At 38.2% G+C, this 19,558-nt stretch overlaps 1 protein-coding gene across 1 annotated transcript in view; it reads left to right on the forward strand.

Annotated features, from left to right (window-relative positions):
* Window positions 1-18,931, forward strand: part of CWC27 (CWC27 spliceosome associated cyclophilin) — a 113,314-nt gene extending 94,383 nt beyond the window's left edge. The window contains exon 14 of the mRNA XM_039364857.1: window positions 17,775-18,931. Within this exon, the coding sequence (XP_039220791.1) occupies window positions 17,775-17,937 (163 nt within the window). The 3' untranslated portion in view covers window positions 17,938-18,931. The remainder of the gene's footprint in view (window positions 1-17,774) is intronic.
* Window positions 18,932-19,558: the final 627 nt, after the last annotated feature.

Genomic DNA, 19,558 nt, shown 5'->3' on the forward strand with positions numbered 1-19,558 from the left:
CAATATAAGAAACAAGAATGTCATGGAGCAGGAAACAGTTTTTCTTCTTTCACCATTATAAGGAGAGAGTCCACCTTTTAACCAGCACATTTTCACCTCAATTTGGCAGCTTCACTCAATTGATTTAGTTCTTGTCTGCTAGATGATTGAATATTTTTGATTATGAGGGTTTAATTTTCTGTTTGGATCAAGATTAAGTTCATTTGAGAGACTGTTATATAAACATATTCCACTCTGGAAGTGATTAAGCCAGGAGTTATAAAACCATGCACAATTCGATATTTAAAAGCATTTTCTGGCTTTCCTCATAGTGCATAATATCAAGTTGTTCAAAGATCTTCATTCCAAACTTAGATGTGCTTGATCAGCCACAATTAAAAGTATAGCTCCAAAGTTATTACAACAGCACATATGTATCAATCAATCAGAATAGATCTGGAAGGGACCTTTGAGGTCTTGGAGACCCTATACCATTTCGGATATGTGGCTGTCCAGTCTTTTCTTTACAAAACCCCAGTGATGAAGCACCTACACCTTCTGAAGGCAAGCTGTTCCACTGGTTAATTGTGCTCACTGTTAGAAAGTTTCTCCTCAGTTCCAGGTTGCTTCTCTCCTTGATTAGTTTCCATCCATTGTTTTTTGTCTTGCCTTCTGGTATTTTGGAAAATAAGTTAATGCCTCTCCTTTGTAGCAGCTCCTCAAATACTGGAATACTGCTATTATGTCACCCGTAGTACTTCTTTTCTCTAGACTGGCCATACCCAATTCCTATAACCGTTCTTTTTGTCTCCAAGCCCTTAATCATCTTAGTTATTCTTCTCTGCACTTTTTTCCAAAGTTTCAACATATTTTTTTTTTGTAATGTGGTGACCAAAACTGGATGCAGTATTTCAGGTGTGGTCTTACTAAGGCTTTTTAAAGCAGTACTAATACTTCACGTGATTTTGATTCTATGCCTCTATTTATACAACCAAGGATTGCATTAGCTTCTTTGGCTGCTGTCGCACACTGCTAACTCATGCTTAAGTGATTGTCCACTAGGACTCCAAAGTCCCTCTCATAGTTACTGTTTTTGAGCCAGGTTTCACCTACTCTGTACTTGTGCCTTTGGTTTTTCCTGCCTTGGTGTAAAACCTTGCTTTTCTCCACATTAAATTTCATGTTGTTGAATAGGGTTCATTGTTCAAGTCTGTTATGATCTTTTTGGATCCTGAATTTATCTTCTGGGATGTTGGCTATTCCTGCCAGCTTAGTGTCATCTGCAAATTTGATGAGTTCCCCTTCTATTCCCTCATCTAAATCATTTATGAAGATATTGAAGAGTACTGGGCCAAAGACGGAATCTTGTGGTATCCCACTGCTTCCTGTAGTACCATTAAAGACTACTTGTTGAGTACAGTTTGTCAGCCAGTTACAAATCCATCTAGTGGTGATGCTGTTTATCCCACATTTTTCTAGTTTACCAAGAAGTAGGTTGTGGTCTACTTTGTTGAATGCCTTACTGAAGTCTAAGTATTTAGAGCATTTCGCTGGTCTACTACCATGTTTCCCCAAAAGTAAGACCTATCCCAAAAATAAGCCCTAGCTTGATTTTTGGAGGTGGGCCTAATATAAGCCCTATTCCAAAAATGAGCCCTAGTTTGGGGGCTAGGTGCCTAAAAACCAAGCTAGAGCAGGGGTGGGGATTGGAACTTACCATTGCAGCCAGGCTTCCCATGGATTGACACTTGCCTCGCCGGCCCACTTCTTCTGCAGCCAAAGCAGCAGCTTTATTCTGCAGTTGAGAATGGAGCTCCAGCCTGCATTTCACAGTCATTTTCGGAAGGCCTCTGCAGCCAAGAACTGAGCTATGGATTCAGAAGTGGGCTGGCTGGGTGGGGCTATCGGTCCCGCTGCCATGAGGTAAGTAGAAAAGACACCCCCCAAAAATAACACCTGGTTCCTATTTTGGAGGCAAAAAAAAAAAAATAAGCCAGGTCTTATTTTCGGGAAAACGGTAATTTAGTTACTCTGTCAAAGAATGAAATAAGATTGGTTTGGCATGATCTGTTTTTAATAAACCCGTGCTGGCTACTAGTTATAACTATTTGTTTCTAGATGTTCACAGATTAGTCTTTTGATTATTTTTTCCAGTATCGTCCCAGATATTGATGTTAGGCTGATTGATCTCCAGTTTCCTGGGTCTGTTTTTTTCCTTTTTTGAAGATGGGAACCACATCAGCTCTTTCCAATCCTCTTAAGTGCTTAAGGATTTTTTAAAGATATGGTACAATGGTTCTATGATAACATCTGCCAGCTCCTTCAGAACTCTGGGATATAATCCATCCACGTCCCGATGATTTATATTCATCAAGATCAGACAGGTGTTCTCTTACCATTTTCTTGCTTATTTTAATTTTAATTTTTAGTCTGTTTTTCATAGTTATGTGTTTGGTAGGTTGGGCTATAGTTTCTTTTTGTGTGAAGACTGATGCAAAAAATGAGTTAGGCAGCTCTGCTTTCTCTCTGCTTCCTATTACTTCCTTGCCATCTTCTCTCTTTAGAGGACCGACTGTTTCCTTGACTTTTTTGTTATTTATATGTTGAAAGAAACTTTTTTTTATTATCTTTGATTTTTATTGCAAGTCTTTGTTCATTCTGAGTCTTTGCTTTCATCTTTACAGATTCTGGCTATCTGCTGATATTCTGCCTTAGTTATATGTCCCTCTTTCCGTTTTTTTGTGCTTATCCTTTTTGTCTTTCAGTTTATCAGAGAAATCTTTGTGCTGCCATGCTGGTTTCTTCTTGGATTTCTTGTTTTTCTTTTTCAGTGGTATTGTGTTGGTATGGGCTTTTATGATCATATTTTTCAGAGTTTCCCATATTTTTTGAGTTGTTTTCCCCTTTAGAATTTTTATCCATTGAATTTTTCTTAGGCTCTCTGAGTTTGTTAAAATCTTTTAAAGATTAAGACACTATTTGGTTATATTCTATTGCTTGTGTTTATGTTATGTTGAATTCCAATATGACATGGTCAGTATCGCCCAAGGTTCTGGCAACTTCAACTCCTTCTATATTAGTAAGAATTAACTCCACTATAGCTTTTCCACTAGTTCCTTCCTTTATCTTTTGGATGACAAAGTTGTCAGTTAAGTTGGTTAGGAATCTGTTCGATCTCCCACTTACTACAGAGTTTATTTCCCAGTTGATATCAGGGTAGTTAAAATCTCCCATTACTACTATGGTATGTTTCCTACATACATTTGTTAATTGATTAGTAAAAAGTTCATTTATTTATTCTGCTTGGTTGGTTGGCCTGTACTGTACACCTATAGCAATATCAATTTTCCCCTTTTATATTGACCTATATGGATTCTAGGTTTTCATCTTTGGTTTTGTGTATTTCTGTACAGATGTAGTAATCTTTTATATATAATGCAAATCCATCTCCAAATTTATAGCTGCTGCATCAAATTTATATCAAACTTATATCAAATCAAATGTATATCTGCTGTAGTCATGAGACTGCAGTTTATAGTAATTAAGCATATACAGTAAAACATCTACTAGAGGAGTAAAATCATAAAATGGAATTCAAAACATTAGACTATAAATAAAAAAAAGACATGCTGCTCACCATTAGGACCACACCAATATTTTTTTTCTTGAAGTAGAACAGAAAATGAGTTTCCCATCTCCTTTATAGCTATTATGGCCTTTCCCTCCTTTAAAAAAACCGACAAAACAAAAACAACTCATCATAAACTCTCTGATTCTGAATTTTATTTTCGGATTTTTAAATACTTTTGGGCCTTGTTGGCTGAGCATGGATAATACCATGCCAAACAGTGGAAAAATGTATAATTTGTGTTCTGAAACAAAAGCACAGACCTTATGCAACTTAGATAACTTTGTACAAATATGCTGATTATGTGCCCAAGTCTGAGGATAGTAATGTAGTTTTAATGTGAAGTAATGTGATATTTAAAAGCCCCTATAGTAAGGTGACCAACTTTTTTACAATAAAAAGGAGGACACAAATAAATTGAAGAAAAAAATATCGTAAATAAAAGAAACATTTTATTCATCTTACAGACAACTTGCATGTGCAAAGTTTGCCAGCCGGGTGTTTTGGCGCGCTCAGCAGCAATTCCTATTGGCTTTCGAAAGCCAATAGTGGGAGTAGCACAACTCATGCAAAAGTTGAAAAAAAAACCATCAAAAAAAGGTGCCGGAACGCCGTTCTGAGCGTTCTATGAGGGAAAAAAAAGCCCTGCAGATTAGTCTTCAAATATCGAAAAGGAGACATGAAGGAAGACACTTTTTGAGAGAGGACAGAACTTACAAAAGGAGGACTGTCCTCCCTAAAGGAGGATGGTTGGTCACCTTACCTATAGAAATATTATTTTCTAATCAGTTTTTGATGATTGGGGTAACAAATGCATCCTTAAGATTATTCTTTTCCAAAATGGCAAATCGTAACATTGAACATGTTTTAATATACAATATATATTTATGAGCTTGCCTTCTATTATCTTGTTAGTGTAGAAAAATGCATAAATACACAATGAAACTCAAAGACCATAGGAATATAGTTTTTGCCAATGCACTTGTCTATAGGATTAACCTGTTAGTGTTTTGTGTACTTTAGACAATTCCAATGGAAAAATTAGTATTATTCACTTCTGCTTTCTTAAAATGGAATTCAAACTTAGACAAAAGTTATATTGCTCTGCAATAATACACAAAGTTAATTAATACATTTCAATATGAACACAATAATTCATTAAACTCATTAATTCACTTTATTTGAATTTAATCATAGGTATAAATCTTGACTATTTCTATAATTAAGTTTATTTTTTCCTCTTTCCTATAGACTAAACATAGCCAGATCTTTTATCCTTGCCTTATAAATCTAGCATTCTAAATCTTTGTGAACATTCAGTTCAATCTTTTTACATTTTGTAATTTTTCCTTTAACGTTTCAAAGTCCTCAAGCATGGATAGTTATTGAAATGTTGGAACAGAGTAACAGCGTTCATCATTTTAAGTTTTATATTACTGTATCTGATCAACCTTTCTCTTTTAAAATATTTACTTAAAACATTATTATATTGCTTTTTATTATATCTGATTTCAAAATGTAGAAAGCAAATACAATTCTGCATGAAAAAACCCCAAAGCTTCTTTAGTTAACTATTAAAACCACTCAAAATTCCCACATCAATAAAATATATTATGATTGTATTGCATAGCAATGAGGACTTCTTTTTGGTGAGGTTTTTTAAATGGTTATTATAGTAAAAGTTAATAATTACTATCACCTGCTTATTATATTTTTTTAATGTGATTAAATCTCATCAACTTATCCAGGACAATTAGAGCTCAGGAATAATGGGAGTGTAGCTCAGCCTAGACAGCTCCAGTTTACCATCCCTACTCTAGGCCAATCTTATAGAGAAGCAATTTCACTCATCTCTTGTGCATTATGGTGTAATGCCTATAATATTATTGACTGTATATTAAAATATGCAATAAGTAACTTTCTGTGCCACAGTTCCAGTAAGATTGCTCTAAGAGGCAAATTGTTCTCCCAGAGAGAAAAGAAAACATGGAATGTAGCATAACATGTAGCTCTTCTGTCAGAGCTGTAATTTTTATTGTTAAAATAAGTTTCCTCAGAAAAAGAATTTTTTTCTTGCATTTTGTTCAATCTGTGGTTTTTTTTTTAAAAAAATGGATATTTAACTTTTTAATATTCTAGTTGTTTTATTACATGGCAACGGTGAAACATCATGGACATTATCTATGACGTGCATCAATTTATGTACAAACTAGCAATTTTAAATGTTTATTTCTGAGGCAATAATAGGGGCACATATCCTTTATAATCCTCCAGGTGAATCTGAACAGATTTTTAATCATGTGCAAGAATTAAGAGTATTCACTGAGCAGAAATGAAATATTCTAGTGCCAGACAGATATTTTTATTGCAGAGCATGCCAGCCCATAGAATCAAGTTAAATATGAGAACTTTATAACCAGGAAGAAAAACTGTTCCAACTGGAACAGAAACAGTGCTGGAGAGAATTGGGCCATGTCACAACTCTAACATTATATAGAACAGCGGTCCCCAATATTTTGGGCACCAGGGACCGGTAATGTGGAGAGAAGTTTTTCCGCGGACTGAAGGGGGCATGGTTTTGTGTGCTGCCTACATCCCGCGGATGGGGCTTGTTTGTGTGGACTGGTTGCTGGCATGCCAAGGTCTGGTACTGGTCCAGGGACTGGGGGTTGGGGACCCCTATATAGAAACACTGCTTGAGCTAAATAGATTTTATTTTATAAAGAATTCCTTCAGGTAGTTATAGGCATTTCTTTCATTAAAAATGTAGGCGTATCTGGGCACTTACATGCCCTAGATCATGGATTTTCCAGCTCTGATCATAAAAGCCCGAACTGGCTACACTAGATAAGATTTGATTAAAGGTCTCACTTCTGGTTAATTGTCTGGGTCTGTTTATAGAAAGCCTTGCAATTCTCTATACTACTTTGGCATTGTTCAAGTGTTGCCAGGTTCTCTGATCCCTCACTTGTTTGCTACCGTAAGTCTTGTTCAGAGCTCTTGGGCCAGTGAAACAGCATAGCTAGGGTATTAGACTAATTGAATTATTGACCTACTGCAGTCAGAACGTCTCTGTATATTATAAGAGGTGCTTTGTAACTCTGTGTACATCATTCTGCTGTCTCGGATGACATCTGGCCTTCACATTATCATGTCTCATATCCATTTGCACTACTGGTATGTACTTTTGAAAGCACTTGATTAATCTTCTTTATCAAAACATTTGAAGTATGTTTCTGTAGCAGTTTTGGGAAATGTTTTAAATATAGTGTATGTGTGAATTGTTCCTGTAAATGATAGAACAAAGGCATCATGTCTCTGCTTCCACAGTGGAAATACTGGAAGCATAAATCATGATAGTTTTATATGTCTGTGTCCTGATGCTGTTGCAAAACCCAGTTGTTTTTTTTATGGAGAAATGTGTCAGAGCTGTGAGTTCTGATAGCCTGCTTTTCTGTAGACACATTAATATCCCACCAGACAGATTGTTCAGAATGTTTTAAGAGCAGAATGACCAATCTGGGGCCCTTAAAATTGGGGTGGGGGGGGAGATCAATCTGTGACAACAGTTTTACAAAATAGAATGTATATTAGCAATTAGATTTCTGCAAAGAATGAAACTTTTACCTTGAGAATGCTGGGTGAGTGGGATTGCCAGTTGCTTATTCCCATTCGTCATTGGGGTTGTGGCACAGTAATGTTCATCTACGGCAGTGGTTCTCAACCTTCCTAATGCCGCGACCCTTCAATACAGTTCCTCATGTTGTGGTGACCCCCAACCATAAAATTATTCCAGGGTCATATCTGGAATAATATGCTTTGAGATGATTTGCATAACATATGCAAGCAAAGTTAGTGGGGGAGCCAGATTCACTGAACAACCATGTTACTAATTTAATCTCTCTCCCTCTTTCTTTCTTTCTTTCTTTCTCTCCCTCTTTCTCTCTCTCTCCCTTTCTCTTTCCCTCTCTCCCTTTCTTTCTCCCTCCCTGCCTCTCTTTCTCTCTCCCTCTTTCTCTCTCTCTTTCTCTCCCTCTGTCTCTTTCTCTCCCTCTGTCTCCTTCTCTTTCTCTCTCTCTCCCTCTTTCTCCCTCTCCTCTTTCTCTATCTCCCTCTCTCTATTTCTCTTTCCCTCTTTCTCCCCCTCTCTCTATTTCTCTCTCCCTCTCAAAGATCCTTAAAATCCTTAAAAGTTATGCTTGGGTGTAAGACTTTTTCTTTTACAGATGGGGTGGGTGGGCCCAACATTCGCAGGCAGGCAGGACCCTGCCTGCTGAGCTGCCGCCTCCCCATTGCCCTCCATGCCAGCCGGCTCCCTTGCCAGACCTCCCAGCTGACAAGCGCAAGTTTGTGGGTCGCCAGCTGACGGGCGCAGAGTTCAGCGCTGCGGCGGCCTCCCCTTCGCCTTCCTCACTGGCCAAAGCGTTACTAGACGTTCCAGCTGACGGGTGCAGGTCCAGGGGTCGTCAGCTGATGGGCGCAGGAGGTTGGCGCCGCAGCAGCCTCCCAGCCGTCTGCTTCTTAGGCTGGAGCACTTGCCAGGGCTTGCATGATCACCGGCGGCGGGGAGCAAGTCAGCGGCCATTGGGGACCATGCCAGCGGTCCTGTGCCATGGAGGCTTGAGGCGCGGGACACGGAGCGGCGCAGTGCCATGGGAGGCAGCATGACAGGGGGGAGGGGTTACCTGCATCCTGCCAGCCGAACTCTGGAAGCCTGCCTGAATGAAGAATTTTGGGGGGTGTTGAAAGGGAGACAGACTGAGGGCTGTATTAAGACCATAGATGGCTGCGTAAGGAGAGTGGAAGGGAGGCGAATTTGGGGTGGAATAGAAAACACGGGGGAGCATTAGGAAATAAGCACCAAGGTACATGGTGCCTTGCAAGGGATTCCCGAGTGTTCCATAATTGTTTTTCCTCTCTCCTCTGTGTGAGAAAAACTTTTGCGGTGTAAATCTGAAACCAAGTATTCCTGTGAGGTAGCACAGGAGGTCCTTGGGAAAGGCGTTTCCTTTCTCCCAATCCTCTTCCTCTTCTTCACCCCCTTGCCCGGCCTGCCTGCGATCTTAGCTTGCGGCTCCATGGCTTTTCTTTGTTTAGCCTAGCCAAGCTTTTTTCCACCCACCCTGTCCCCGGGAGCGCCGAGGAGGTATGGCAGAAACACATGAATTGGGATTGTGGCACCCTTGGAAAGCTGATCATGCTTTCAACCTTAGGAGAGGAAGAGGAGTCCCTTCCTCCTTTCCTTCCTCTCTCCCTGTTAAGCCCCTGCGGGCTCGACATGAATGGAGAGGGGAGGGGGTCGAGGACAACGTGCGGGGCGGCAAAGGAGACCAGCAGTCGGCACTGTTCTACCTGGCAGCGTGGGTGTCGGCTCCGTGGGCATCCCGACCAACAGCTGAGTGGCTCCACCTTCTGGCCGCCGAACAGCTGAGTCCTCTGGGAGGCACCGTGAGGCCCTGAGGGGTATCGCAAGCTTGCGCAGGGGAAGGAAAAGAAGATGGAAGAGAGTGAGGCTGCAACAGAGAGAGCGGTGTCTCAGTTCCTGAGACCATTGGAAATATGTGTTTTCCGATGGTCTTAGGCAACCCCTGTGAAAGGGTCGTTCGACCCCCAAAAGGGTTGCGACCCACAGGATGAGAACTGCTGATCTACAGACATGAAAACACTTGCAAATTGAATTAACACTGTTGAACACCACACTCTGAAGCTTAGTTTCTATTCCTGAGGACCCAGATTGTTGGGGGCAATATGCCGACTCTGTAAACTGCTTAGAGAGGGCTGTAAAGCACTATGGAGTAGTATATAAATATAAGTGCTATTGCTATTAAATAAAGCAATAGCCTTTCTTACCTATAGGCCAGTGATGGCGAACCTTTTAGAGACCAAGTGCCCAAACTGCAACCCAAAACCCACTTATGCATCGTTGGGTGCTGGGTGGGTGTGGCCCATTGGGTGGTAACAGCAGACTGGGTGGGACTAAAAAGTTCAATCAATCAATTCCAACTTTGCAAGATTTTTTTTTTCCTGCGAGAAGTTGAAATTGACTGATTGATTGAACTTCTCTGTTTTTGTGAACGGCGGTGGAGGCCTAAAGCGAAAAGGTTTTATAAAACCCAGCTGAAGGCCTAGGACTCGGGCAATGGCATGCGTGCCCACAGAGAGGGCTCTGAGTGCCGCCTCTGGTACCTGTGCCATAGGTTCTCCACCACTGCTATAGTGGTGGCGAAAGGGAAAACAGTGATGGATTATAGTCAGAGCACATATTCTCCCTGTGATCTAGTTCTTTATTTTCTCGCGATATAAATGCATCCTAAACAAAATTTGAAATTGTGTATCTATGCCTCCATTGTAATTACATTCCTTTTTTTTTTTTTTACTAAAACACTGAATTGCAAATACAGTAGAGGTCTTGTATTATTACACTGAAAGTCTTGGTCCAAACTGAATCTAAGTCTGGATGAACTTTGAAGTGCACTGCCAGATAAAAATATTATGTTTAGCAACATAAATTCTGGTCCCAGTTGTAGATGTAAGTTGAGGACTACCTGTAATGTCTTAATCCATACTGTAGCTTCTTTCATGATACCAAGGAGCAGGTATCATGGATGTGAATACAGAGGCTATCAAAGGTTAACCTAAGGGGCTTTTCCCCATGAACTGCTATGTCCATCATAGTATTTTAGTGAAATCCATTCCCTTGAGGCAACCACAGTTTTTCAGCCTTCTCTGGCAACCACAGCTATAAAAGTAGCAAAGATATCCCTGCTGTTTGGCCTCTGATCAGAAAGTGCTTTGCATTGTCAGTTGGAAATGACATATCAAGAGTGGTACTTGCTGAAGGGCAGCCCTTTAAGGAGTTTTCGTTGTCAACCTTACGATTTGGAAGGAATACTGTACAAATTTGGTAGCTTGAGCAATATAAAATAGGTTGGGGAAAGGCAGACAAAGCCACTGATAAGCATTCAGAAAACAGATGAATGCAGAATAGGACAGCTGCCCATGTTGGCCACTACTGTCCAAAGGTAGGACTTCCCAGATCTCTCTTGCAAGGTTGATTTCTATTGCTAAGTGAGAATTAGATACGTTCTAATTGTCATGTGTATGTTTATGCACTCACATTTACTTTTCTCCTTTTGTATGTGTGGTCCCTCCCCTTTTTTTTTTCTTACAATGGGAAGCATTTTAAGAAGCTGTGTCCCAAATGTTGCCATCTCTTCCTGATAGCTGCCATTTTGTTGCAGTTGGCAAGAGTGGCTGCATGCCACTTGACTGCCTCTGTGTACCACCCGTTGAGAAGTATAGTTCTGATACTCTTGGAATTTATTTATCCACTTTCATTTCTTCAGAATTAAAGAAATGTGTAACCTTCTAGAGGCCTCATTTAGACCTCAAGAGATTTGTGTGCAAATTCTCTTTAGTAATTAATTTTACTGTTTTGAGTTTGGAGGCAGTACATTCATCTTTCTTCATTGCTCCTGCTAATTAGCCTTTTTATCACAGTTTTGGTTTTGGACCAAAGTGTCTCTCTCCCTCTCATGTGATTGATTAAGTACTCCCATTAGACTTTAAAGTACATTTTAAGATTTGCAGGTCTTGTCCCTGAAGATTATGTTTGCAATCCACCAAGTACTGCCTCTGCAGATACTTCATTTATTTCAATAAGATTTATTTTAAACAGAGGCTGCTCTGTGCAAAGGACAGGTGGGGGGAAGAAAAGGAGAAAGTGCAGTCCTAGAAGAAGTGCTATATTATTCAGGTCCTAATACCTTTTAGACCAGTGGTTCTCAACCTGTGGGTCGGGACCCTATTTGGGGTCGAATGACCATTTCATGGGGGTCGCCAAACAACGCAGTCCACCATTTTTTTCCCCTTTTCCTTAGCTGTGCTACTCCCTTTTATTCTATTGGCTTTTGAAAGCCAATAGAATAGACTCTCTTGAATAGAGTCTAATTCTATTGGCTTTCAAAAGCCAATAGGAATTGTCCAGGCTGTCTCTGCCCTGCTGAGCCCGCCAAAAGTCCCATTCTGCAAACGGTGCTGCACCAGTTGAGTAGTCCTCGACTTACGACCGGTTGAGTAGTCCTTGACTTATGACCGGTTGGGGGTCGCGGCATTAAAAAGGTTGAGAACCACTGTTTTAGACCCAATAAAATAAGTTGCATAAAAGGAGCTAGATCAAGGCCTTAATCAAAATATCCTGCAGGAGATACCAATTTAGTAGTGATATTTTTTAGTTTAGTTTCTACAGTTGTTTGTCCAACTGTAGTGCACACTTAGGTATATTTAAACCTCTTAATTCAAATGGAATTAGAAACACATAATTTTGCATTGAACCTATGGGAAATGATAGATGCTTTGCCATCATTTCATTTCAATATTTATTGGCGGCTTTCATGGTTTTATTTTTCTTCATCTTTTCTTTGCAATTTGATCGTCAACACTTTGTCAGTTCTCTCTCTGTCATCCTTGCCTTCTCTGTCCTGCTTGTTCTGTCCTCTTTCATTCTTTACATGTCTTCCTTGATTTATTTTTCTTCTGGGTTACTTCTGTTTCTCATTTGCTTTCCTTTTATTATGCCACCCACTACATTGCTGGTAATAAAAAGAATGCCAGAGAGTTCATTCTTCCAAAACAGCTAACACTTCTTTTTTAGGTAAGAATATTTTAGTTTTCATCTGTGGAATCACTTAGCTGTTTTGTCTGTCTGCCTATTTTTGCATGCTGCAATTTTAGGGTAAATAGAAAAAGAAGTGTTTGCAATCTTTTCTTCTTGTTGTCATTTGCACTTCTAACGTTACAAATAACATTGTTTGTGCTATTTCTTGGAAATGTTCAAGATTTCAAGCCATACCTTCCCACTGGCTATATGCTTGAGATGCCATGGCAAAGCCAAAACCTCATTTCTGTTGCTTTCTTTGTAGACATGCACATGCCACAATCCTAGACACACATTGACTGTCTGGGTTCAACCGAAGTGCTGACAAGAACCGAAAGCTAGTGAGCAGGCAGATGATATGCAGCCAGTCATTCCTTCTGGAGATGCAGAATTGCATAAAATATCCTCACCCGTGGATTGGGGGGGGGGGAGAAAGCCATTTTTGCAGTCTTCTGCAGGTTCTCTTACCTCATTGGAAGCTACCTAAATCTCTCTCCTCTGACTTGTAATTTTGTTGGGGTAGGGATATTAATAAATCTCCTGTGATGCCTAGGACTTTAAATCCACACACTTCTTATATTCTACACATTAGGAAGAGAATATTGTAGGGAAAATAGCAGAAGCCCCCCTCCCATCACCACAACATTCTTAGGACCTAGATTCTTTGTAAGAAATATAGCCTTAAAGTCAAAACTTTAAACATTTTTTAAGCTTTAAACTTCAAGAGACCCTCTTAATATATATTTTTGGAAGCACTGACAAAGTTTAAAAGCCAGCTGTTTTTTCATTATGCCTCATTGTCAGGGTGAACCTAACATACTACATGAAATATAGAGCTGATTATTTACAATAGTCATCTTTGGTGTATTTTGCTATGTAATTAATCATGCTAAACTGATTTGATTTTAAATATGGAAGTGATTTATAGGTTTTCTCCGTTATCTGTTGCTTTGTGTTGTTTATCCCGGCATTGCACAAGGGGCATAGTTCTAACCAGCCTTTGTTTTATGTGTGCATCTGTTTGTTTAGGCAAAGCATACGGTTGTGTCTCCAACTTTAATATACTTTGCGGGCATACAGAATAAAACAGCAAAAACCTTTGTTGTTTATTGTACGGTCTTTGTAGTTTCTGTAGAGCAGCCTGTTGACTAAAGCTATGCATCCTCCTGGCAGTATAATTATGATCTCATCCAGAGGCAGACAGTGTGGGAGGGTGGTTGACTTGTATATGCATCCAGGTCATGTGACAAGAAATGAAGGTTTTCCCCCTTTCCCCCTTAAATATCTCAATATTTGGCCAAATAGGGGTATTCACTAAGTCTCTTTTGAGAAAGGCAGACCTCTTCTGCTAGGCCTGAAATACACAATAATACAACTAACTTGATGTTATCATTTACATGTTTTTAACGTTCTGGCAGATCCAGAAGAACTTTGGTGAGAAGGGAGCAAGTTGGGGGAATGAGGAGATTGGGGGGTGCTCAGATCAACAGCTTCCAGCAGTTGTAACAGTTGTCAGTTAAGTTGCCTACCTCTATTGTTATGTTGAAAATAATACAGTATTATATTCTGTATTAGTATTTTTCCTATTGGTAGCATCATGCTATCTTGATAACTTACTTTCAGCAGAGGCAAATAGCGTAGTATTATATTTCTTAAATTATAAGGGAGTATTAATAATGAAAACATGGTAGCTTTTTTAGAGATGTTAGCTCATCTTGTCAGTGATCAGTGTCTGAAGGACTTAGGGCATATTTGGCTCTATCACTTTGGGCTGATTGTTTTCTATCTGTGGAATGAATTTTGGGATGGTTGCTCTTTTCTTTCTTCTCTGTGTGTCTGCATTATGTTCTGGCTCCATTTGATTATTCCCATCAGGTAAACCACCTCTTCAGGTTCTCACTCATTTAAGGAGTTGTTTAATAGGTTAGGCTAGAATCACCATCTCTTGTCTTAAAATAATTTGTGTCCTCTATATGTTTTTTTTAATTACTGATTTTATATTTCTTATTTATGTTAAGCTATGGAGGAGGAGCTCAGATTTAAGTTATTATAACTATTGCTGTGAAAAAGTGATGCTAATTCTAAGTTATTTTAGCAAGACATATTTGGAAAAAAAATACTGCAAGTAACTTTGTAAAATGTTATAAGTTGTACTTCTTAAAAAGTACAAAATGGAATTTTAAAACATCCTAACAAAATAAAATGACTAACTTAACTTTGTAACTTTCAGTTTTATGTGTTGCAAAATTGGAACATGACCTGATGTCAACTTCTGTAGATGAGCACCAGCTGCACAGTAATGTTTCTTGAAATTGTACAAGTTCAAAAGATAAATATATGAAATGTCAGATATTGACACCAGATAAATACTGTAAAAGTGCCTTAAATACTTTGAAGATCTATAGAAAATAAGGATTTTTTTAAAAAAAAAGATATTGAGCTGAATCTTCTCAGCACTTAGTTAGAGGATTCGTTGCTGGAACAGTTACTGCTTAATAACTAAAGATTTTCCCTAGCTATGGCAGGAAAGCTTGATTCTGAGGGTTTTGTTCTTCTGTTGAAAAAATAACAATCTCAGCAAGAGATCCGTCTTCTGCTTTAAACAGCTGTTCGTTAGGAGATAAAACTTCTTCAAGCATGCAGCCTTACCTGTGGAGTTTTCTGTATCTGGTTGAATACCCTGTCTTAGGCTGTCCTTCTCCAACCATGTGGCTTGTAGATAAGCTGTGCTCAAATTCCCCTAATGGTCATGCTGGCTAAGCAACTATAGAAGATGAACTCAAAAGCCTCTGGTGGCTATCTAGAGTTGTGAGAGACTATTTTAGAAGGTAATTAGAAACAGAGATATATATTGCAATTCCATCTTCTGATTTTTCTCTCAGATTGCAGCCAAGATGATGAAGGTGCCTAAATCCTTACTCAGTTGGCAGTTTTTCTTTGTGTGAACAGTTTTGCTTACCATGGTCTTATATTACTTTGTTTTAAAAACCTTCTTTGCCTGAGCCCATCTCTGAATCATATATGAAAGATTTTTATGTGTGCATATGTTTCACCTACTAATAAAACCAGAATTTATATGTTAATCTATTCCAGGTTTTCATGCGTCTCAAAGCCATCTCCCCATCTCGAAGATAGGGAATATTCCCAGCAAGCTTATAGCCTTTATATCTTTGAAACTTGATTAAATAGAGTTAATACAAAGATGGCTACAAAAATATTTGTATTAAAAAGCAATATTATATTTAATTTTGTATTTATAGACTACTCAATTAATCTGGGTTTATACACTCAAATTGATTGTAAGGAGTGTGCCCCAGGATAATTCTTTACCAGCTACAGAAGTCTTGGCAATTTTTTAATTGAAGCATTCATGAGAAACGATAGAACAAAGCAATGTGATTAATAGAGAAGTTGAAAGACATTCCTAACTGGTAACAGTGTCATTATTTCTAAGACTTTTCTGGGAGACTTGGTGTCTTGTTATTTTCATGTCTTTTTTGGAATAGCTTTTATATGCAAGCTAATATTGAATAATTCAACATTTAATATTGAATAAATAGCCTATCTGTTTCTTAGTTAAGTTTGGTTTCTTTTTATTGCATTATATATTTACTATCTATATTATATCAAAAAGAATATCTTTAAAGGAGAATTAATTAAGAGCTTCTGAACAACTAAGAAAAAGCAAAATCATAACATTGTTTAGGAGAATGGTACAAATTCAAGCACTACTTTTTATTAGGCCCTAATTAACATAAATCTCTTTCCAGTGGTGTGTTAAAAAAAATCACATCTTTACAAGCCTTGTGGGAAAAAGTCCCCAGTTATTAGCATGAAATTTACACTCGCTGATCAGTGAGTTTCAGCTGAGCTTGCCAATGAAATGATTATATGCACATTTTGCTTATTTTTATCTTGCCTTCATTATTTTTTTTATAAATAACTCAAGAATGTGAACATACCTAATATTCCTTCCTTGTCCTGTTTTCCACACAACAACTCTGTGGGGTGGATTGGGCTGAGAGAGAATGATTGGCCCAAATCAAATCAAAATCACCCAGCTGGATATCATGCCTAAGACACAACTGGAATTTCTGGTTTCCCGGTTTCTAGCTTGATGCCTTCACCAGTAGATCAAACTGGCACATGCTTGTGGAGGCAGCTGCAACCACTTTTGAAACAACTATGGAGCAAGGATGTAGCTACAAGAATACTTTAGGAGGAAACGCTTCATTCACACTAAAGTGTTTTGTGAATAATCTCTGTGGAATGATTTATGCAGCCCTACAACCTCTGTGAAATCATCATATCAAATTCTGCCTAATATAGGCAGGTATGACTTATAGCGGCCATCATTTTGTTTAGGCTAAAGATCTACCGTGAGGAGCCAACATTTAAAAGAAAAATTCTTAAATGGGAGGATAGAGACACAGCATAATTCTATGCAAATTTTTTTGTTACCAAAATTATACAATCTTCTCCAGTAATTGATATTTAAAGCCTGAAGGACCAGCAAAATATAAACTGATGTGGAGGACAAGCATAATTATCAAAAGCCATAAAAATGTTAATGGCCATAGTCTAAATGCACATAAGTGGTACAGACTATATACACAAGAGAATTGAGAATTTATTGTGAGGTCCTTTCTCATATGTATTTGCTTGGGCAAACTTGGCCCTAAGAATAAAAACACGTTGGTCTATGGAGGAATTTAGTTGAGATCAGGGAGAGAAAGTAATGAGAGGTGATTCAGCCATTGAGTATGCAATCATAAATAGGGCTAGATGTCAAAGCAAAACAAAACAAAGCACCAACAATATTTGATGGATATTCTGAAGCCAAAAAAAAAATAGATATGGTGGTCTTTCATAGCAATTCCAGTTAATTGCTTGGAGGTTTTAAATTGGATCTCCATTTATTTGATCTGGACTTTAACATATACATATTTATGTATAGTAGACCTTGCGATGCTTCAATACCACCTCAAGAAAGCACTTTGTAATATCCAGGGCCACACATGCAGCTTCTTGTCTGCAGCAGTTTAGTAGGCTGAGCTTTTTCCGTAGTAGAATCATCCAGCGCCCTTCTGTAGCTGATATGCAGTTCCGGGAAAAGTCATGCCTGCTTCAAGAGATTTTGGACAGGTACCACATTCATGATTCTGTGCATCTGGAATATGCTTCACAATCCCAGGATAAAGCTGTAACACATGGGATTTGTTCTTTGTTGGTGTTTTATTCTATTTATTGACAAAAAAAATAAACAGGATGGTGGCAGTGGCAAGGGTGGAGATGGGGTTTCCCAAGGAAGAGGGAATGAAATGTCCAAGTTGTTTTTGGTAGAAATTGATCCAGGAGGCACAAGAATTCAAATGTCTTTCATGATATGCATTTTTTTGGGATAAGACTGTTTATGATGTTCTCTGTGGAAGTAATGTTTTGTTCAGGCTTTATTTGCTTACAGTATCTAAAGTTTGTCCAGCTACAATGTCTTTTTTTTAAACCTCATAGGATGTCACATGTGCTCCACTTTGAGGATAAAACCAGAAAAGTAAAAGATGCAAATGTACAAGATGAAGACACATTTGAAATTTATGATCCTCGTAACCCTGTTAATAAGAGGAGAAGGGAGGAAAGCAAAAAGATTCTGAGAGAAAAAAAGACGAGGAGATGAAATGAGTGGTAAAACTCACCAGATCCAGTTTGGAAAAGTACATCGTGAACATTCTGTCTCTGCAGAAGTTGGTGTCCCAAAATATATCACTTACAAGGTGTGAAAAGGAATCTGGGGTCTAATTTGGAAGCAGTGCTATCGCCTCTGTTTTGTGAATTCTGATGTAAAATAAGCAGGTCTTCTCAGCAAAGTCCTTGGAGTCTGTTTTTAGTCATTATTGTTAATAAATAGTTCATTTTCCATACTCTGTTCCATTTTTTATGTATTTGCATTGTTAAATAGAGGATTTTATATTTATAATCTTCTCAGAACACTGAAAACTTTTTCCAGAATGTAGAACAAAAGGATTTGGCATTACTGAAAAATAATGTTATCACTCCTGGTAACAAACTCAGACATTTAGGCTGGTAGAATTGGGAAGAAGCAACGGAGAGAATCAGCATGCTCAAGAAAATCCCAAGGTTGGAGAATAGTAGCAACAACTAAAACCGTCATGGAAGTAATAGATGACAAAACAAAAATAAAAAAACAACCTAGGATGATAAAAGATTGGGCATGCTCTTTTATCAGAACTGTACTTTGAAAGAAGAGTAGGAGAGAGAGTATAAAATGGCCTGTACTAATAGAAGAGAATATTTGGGTTGAACTGTGAGGCTCTTGGTGCTCTCTTGGTTTTACAGATATTTCATGATGTTCACTGTGCACTGATGATAATTGGATAATAAAGATCTGCAAGTAAATAGCCAACTCAGAGAACAACAAGGACCCTACAGAATGACTAGTTCTAATTGCAGCAACTTGCAAGGCCCTTGCGACTCATTCTGTAATTGCAAGTCCATTTCTGATGCATAACGTAATCTGTGGTACAATGTGTGAAAAAGTTCACAATCTTGATTTACATCTGTTGTCTCATATATTTGCAATCCGTTGCTTACCATTTGATCTTAATCACTTTGTAAGCAAGCTTCCTCAATAATAAATGTCTATTCTAAAATGCATGTGTGCAGACGTATTCTTGAAAAGAATCTCATATGTCTTCCTTATTTAAACTGCAATCTGTGATATTGTTAGCAATTCCACTTTAACTTCAGAACTATTTGAAATGAAATGAACACACTTTGCATTAGAACAAAATTAAAGTGTGACAAAGTTAATAATCTGGACGCAAAGGGCCAAGAATGAATGGGGACATACAAAGATTCAGCAATATATTGTATTGCTGCTTCATATATATTCCCTTCATTTGGTGAGCATTGCCATAATTAAAATAATGACCAGCAATCCAATCAATCTGTTGCATAACACAAGTCGAATGCTGAACAATAAATTTATTATCTCTCCATATATACTTAGGAAGGAACAATTTGGACATTTTTAAACTGCACAAAATGTACCTTTTTAATGAAATAAAATACACATTTTTGAATATATATGTTGACATATATCTGTATATGTTGACATATCTGAAAACAGTTGCAACAATGATGTTCTCCCACATCAAAATATAACTATGTTCAAGTATCTGTGTGAACCTACATAGGGCTAAAGTGCAGATCAAATAGAACCTCAAGCATTCACAGAATGAAAGATTTTTCATCTTTTATCTCTTCTTTCTAACTCT

The sequence above is a fragment of the Crotalus tigris genome, unplaced genomic scaffold (genome assembly GCF_016545835.1).
Source record: "Crotalus tigris isolate CLP2741 ecotype Arizona unplaced genomic scaffold, ASM1654583v1 scf7180000017592.2434428, whole genome shotgun sequence".
In the NCBI taxonomy this organism is placed as follows: Eukaryota; Metazoa; Chordata; class Lepidosauria; order Squamata; family Viperidae; genus Crotalus; species Crotalus tigris.